This window comes from Penaeus chinensis, chromosome 27 (genome assembly GCF_019202785.1).
Source record: "Penaeus chinensis breed Huanghai No. 1 chromosome 27, ASM1920278v2, whole genome shotgun sequence".
Classification (NCBI taxonomy): domain Eukaryota; kingdom Metazoa; phylum Arthropoda; class Malacostraca; order Decapoda; family Penaeidae; genus Penaeus; species Penaeus chinensis.
This window is the reverse complement of record NC_061845.1, coordinates 14,272,021-14,277,020: the sequence shown is the minus strand read 5'-3', so window position 1 is coordinate 14,277,020 and position 5,000 is coordinate 14,272,021. Positions and strand designations below refer to the sequence as shown.

At 34.9% G+C, this 5,000-nt stretch overlaps 1 protein-coding gene across 9 annotated transcripts in view; it reads left to right on the top strand.

Moving 5' to 3' along the window:
- The window catches only part of LOC125039253 (inositol 1,4,5-trisphosphate receptor-like), a 141,353-nt gene that overhangs the window by 136,267 nt on the left and 86 nt on the right, over positions 1–5,000 (top strand). For all 9 annotated transcript variants that reach the window (XM_047633071.1, XM_047633068.1, XM_047633066.1 and 6 more), the window contains 7 exons: positions 308–494; positions 633–755; positions 2,157–2,341; positions 2,476–2,641; positions 2,964–3,124; positions 3,266–3,427; positions 3,595–5,000. The exon at positions 3,595–5,000 is cut by the window's right edge and continues 86 nt beyond it. In XM_047633071.1, coding sequence (XP_047489027.1) covers positions 308–494; positions 633–755; positions 2,157–2,341; positions 2,476–2,641; positions 2,964–3,124; positions 3,266–3,427; positions 3,595–3,717 — 1,107 coding nt within the window. In that variant the 3' untranslated portion in view covers positions 3,718–5,000. The remainder of the gene's footprint in view (positions 1–307; positions 495–632; positions 756–2,156; positions 2,342–2,475; positions 2,642–2,963; positions 3,125–3,265; positions 3,428–3,594) is intronic.

The following is a 5,000-nucleotide window of genomic DNA, read 5'->3' as shown; positions in this document are numbered from 1 at the left end:
TGTTTCTTTTCCCTTCTTTGTGAGAAAATGATGGGGGAAAAAAGTGGCTGAAACTTGTTTTAACTTTTTAGATCAAATATTCAGCCCTGAGCCAGTGCTCAAGGTATTCATATTTGAAAGTTTGCTTAATAGTATTTGTTATTGGTCATTTGTATCATGATGTTAGTATTGTTCTTGTAAATTCAGTTGTAATTCTCAATACTCTTTTTGTTCATGATAATATTCTTTAGTATTATGCTGAAAACATCCTTTATTAAGATCTTGTTTTACAATGAACCTGTGGTAATTCTTTGTCCTTTTCCCACAGCTGTTTGATGTAGTCTACAGAGAGGAGACACTGCTAAATGTGATGAGGTCTGTCACACGCAATGGCTGGTCTATCATCTTGACTGCAGCACTTGCCCTCATCTTAGTGTACTTATTCTCCATCATTGGCTACACATTCTTCAATAATGACTTTATAGTGGATGTTACAGAGAGTGTTGTGAACTGGGGTGAGTAGCAAAGGTTTGCTTGTAAATACAGTTCGTAGGAGTGCATTTTCCATTGTAAAATTTTTGTCTGTGTTATTGATATTATCATTATAAGGATGATACTAGTAGTAATGACTGATATGCCCATATTTATTTCAGACACAATAAAAATGGACATTGATGAAAGAGTACAGGAGTATGTGACAAATCAGTTGAAGCCACTTACAGTTGATGACACATGCGAAATTGGTGTAGATTGCACTGATGATGAGGGAAAGAGTTGTAAGTGTAGCTTATTGATGTTGCTTTGCTTAACCCAATGACTATGAGCTTATAAACTGTCCCCTGTAGTTTTTTTGAATTTTGTTACATACAGATGGCTCGACATGTGCTCAGCCATCTAGGAGTCTGTCAGTAGGTCCTAGTCACTACACCTGATTTCCCCATTCCTAGAATTTGCGGGCAAATTTTTTTTTTTCCCTCTAATACTCTTAACCCCTTGGTGACGGCTGTAGAAAACTTTAAAAAAAAACTTTACGCCCTGGCAATAAATGGCAATGCGCCGACTTTGAGCGCGGGAGTTCGGTACATCAAGCTGAATCACCGCCTCGGAGCGCTTTGGCGTGCCGCCGCAGCATACAGCCACATGCCACATTTCTCCACATTATAGATAGTATAGGTAGTTGTGTTTCTACATCTCTTATAGGAATATTATGTGTTTTATATCATCATGAACTTTTGCTTATAATCTCAAAATTTTGTATTCTTGATTTTTATCCATATATCCAATGTCCAGAAATATGTACTGTGTTTCATTTTGCATGCAATATTGGAATTATTTTAACTTGCTTTCCTACATAAAACTATTTTATTTGTGAACATTTTAGTTTATTAGGATTAATAGATTTTTTGTGGGGATATCCCAGAAATTAATGGTTCATAAACTCCTGAGCTCTGCTGACTTTAGTCGAGTTGCTGCAGTCTGTGTGATTGCTAGGCTTAGTACCAGCATACCAGGACAGTTTGGGGAGGAGCTGGTGGCAGGAACTGGTATCTCCTGGGCTCATTACTATCCATAGTTTGGTCCTGAATAGTAGTGGGGCTGCTATATATAATAGTTAATGGTTAAAACGAATAAATGTGCTAGACATCAAAGGTCATATAGCACTATGATAAAGTATTTTGGCAAAAAGGGTAAAAAAGATTTAACAATTACAATGTGGAGAGAAGAACGGGATGAAGAGGAGAAGGAAGTGGAAAAGGGGAGAAGAATAGAATATGCAAAATTAGTTGAGGCGAGGGCTGAGGTCCAAGGTAGGGGTTATCTCTTACATTTGGCCTCAGCCCCCCATGACAACAACGAGCAAGAGATTGGGGGGTGGGGGGGGGGGCTGTCTTATGTAAGAATTCTGAAAAGTTATATTTATCTGTGGCACTAACTTGAAAAATTAATGTGAACGCTAAAGAAAAAGAACATTGTTATGTATATTTGGAATCATGATATAGTTCCTATGATTTTACTTTCAGCTTCCTCTTCTACAACACTGTAAAAGTTATTGTATATTTATGATATAGTAATACTTTGTGTTTTAAATTAATGTATAGTATGCTATATATTCTGAAAAACAAAAGCACATGTACCAGGATCCTTCTGTCATTTTTATTTGCTATCCATTTGTGCAGTTGCAAAGGACGTAGCAACAGAAGTTATTGCATCGCTGGAAGACAAGTCAAAACTGTTGGTAGAAGTAGGCGACATGAAGGAAAATGCTTGCTCATCCCTCCTCATGTGCATTGTCACAACACTGAATCATGGACTGCGAAGTGGAGGAGGCATTGGTGACATTCTCCGGCCACCTTCAACTGCTGTAAGTCTCTTCATGTTGTGTTCTCCTGACTAACAGATTATTTATATTGTATATTGCGAGAATTATATGGGTTCTTGTAGATCTTATCTCTCTCTATATATATATGTATATATATTTTTTCTTCTTTTTTTCAGGAAAACTACTTTGTGCCAAGAGTCATTTACGATCTCCTGTTCTTCTTCATTGTGATCATTATTGTGTTGAACCTCATCTTTGGTGTGATTATTGACACATTTGCAGATCTCAGGAGTGAGAAGCAGAATTCTGAAGAGATTTTGAAAAACTCATGCTTCATTTGTGGTATGTTTTAATGGATTAACTGAGGAGTATTATCTTGCCCTTGCCATTGAAAGTTAAAGTTCTACCATGACAGTTACATAATAGATGGTGATTTTGTATTTGCAGTCTTTCAGTATTATATGTAGTATTGCAGTCTTATTAATTTTAAGGGCCCTATATAACAAAATATATAAATAGGCCTATTTATGCTTGCCATATTTGTTTATCATTATTGCAATTGTTATTGTCTGTTATTGTTATTGTTGAATATGCTTATATTTATGGTTATACATATATTTATATTCTCAAATAGAAAACTGAATATTTATTTCCTTTGGGACAGGTCTGAAGCGTGCAAGTTTTGACAATAAGGCAGTGAACTTTGAGGACCACATAAAGCGAGAACACAACATGTGGCATTACCTATACTTCTACGTACAGGTTAATGTGAAAGATCCTACGGAGTTCACTGGTCCAGAAAGTTATGTTTATACTCTGGTCAGGGTAAGTTTCTCAGTGTGGTGTTCTTTTTTTTGTATTTATCAATACTTCTTTAGTGCTATTAGTTTTTGTGCCTCTTCACTCAAAAATGATTTTGGAAGTATATTCTCCTAAAATTTATTATATTTTCTTTATAATTCTTAGGAGAAAGACTTGAACTGGTTCCCACGAATGCGTGCCATGTCTCTCAGCATTGGAGAAACAGAGGGAGAAGTGAATGATGTCCGCTGTCTCAGCCTGAAACTAGATCTCCTAAAATCATTAGTTGACAACCTCATCTCACAACTTACAGAACTGAAGGATGCGGTGAGTTTTATGTATAACATGGTGGGAGCATTTGTCAGATTTATATATTTTTACACAGATTTTGATAGTTCTTGCATGAAGAGGTAGGTAGGGATGTATATGTGTGTGTGTGTGTGTATGAAGTCTACTTTACAAGATAAACTCATGCCATATATTTTCACCTGTAGATGACAAAGCAGCAGAAGTATCGTAGTCGAAGAGAAATCCTGAGCACAACAAGCAACTACACCCAGCAGTATGCAGCCCCTGCTGGGCCTATGGATCTCATACAACAGTACCAGGCAACCTGACCAGAATATTACTAACGAATGAATTAATGCAACAAGTAGACAGGCCATTTGTGTTTATGTATATATGATAATAGATTTCTTTCTTCTTTTTTTCATGCTAAATGTTCTATGAAGTATGATACCTTTTTAAAAACTTTTCAGCATCCTATTTTTGTCATAATGACTGGTAATTGTCAGTCATTAGAATATTCAATGGGAAAAGAATATATAGGTGCTTTAATTCTAATTATTCTAAAGGATTATCAATGTGTTCACAACATGGACATTTAAATGACTATCTCTGCATTTATAAATGTACATAGCTGTTGGTGTATAATGTATCCATTTTCACCTGTATTTTGTTATATAAGGGTTTGCAAATAGAGTACTCCATGCATGTTGTAGGTTGAAATTACCAGAGTGAAAGAATGTGTTTTTAGGTCAATAGTTATATCTAAAACTTCTAGTCTCCCCTTCATTCCAGTGACATGTTTTTCTTTATGGATTAAGTATGAAAAATGGATATTTGTGTAAAATATGAAATCTGTGTATATGTAATGTAGCTTTCCTTCATTCATACACTAAGAAAAAGCTACAGATAAGTGCAACAGTTTAAGTAATAGGCACCAAATAATTGCTTAAAAATTTTGTTCTGTGTAGTGACGTGCCAGTAACTTTACTGGAAGGTTATTTTGTAATCAGATTTTACATCACAGAAAATTATTAAAAAAAAAAAAAATGACACTTGTTTATTGCCAAGGGTGCTGTGACATGCTCATTCCTGCAGATCTTCATGTTCATCCTGCTCTGCACTGAGAAATAATGAAAATGAATGAAATTTTCCTTCATATAATTCTTAAGGTATTATTAAACTGTATTCTTATTGTGGCTCAAACCTTTAAGATATTTTTACTTGTAATTGTAACAGTTATGCATGTAAGATCTCACTGCACCACACCTACTACACTGATGAAAGTATTACCCTTCATTTTTTTTTTTTTTTTTTTATATAAACAAGGCCTGATTATTCTCATGTTGTGGCATCAAATTTAAACTGATGTAATTCATTTGTTAGTAATGTGCACATTTGTCAGGTCAGCAATATATGTAAATATTATTTATCTACTTGTAAGCTGTTGATAGATTTAATATGTAATAATTCCTCTTACATATATGTCAGTTATTTTAGTGTTCTCTCAAGAGATATGCCATTGTTGTTATAATCATCAAATTTTACTGCTTTATGTCTTGGCACATAAATTAACCCTAGCCCTCCCTCCCCCCAGTTAAAACACAATAATACT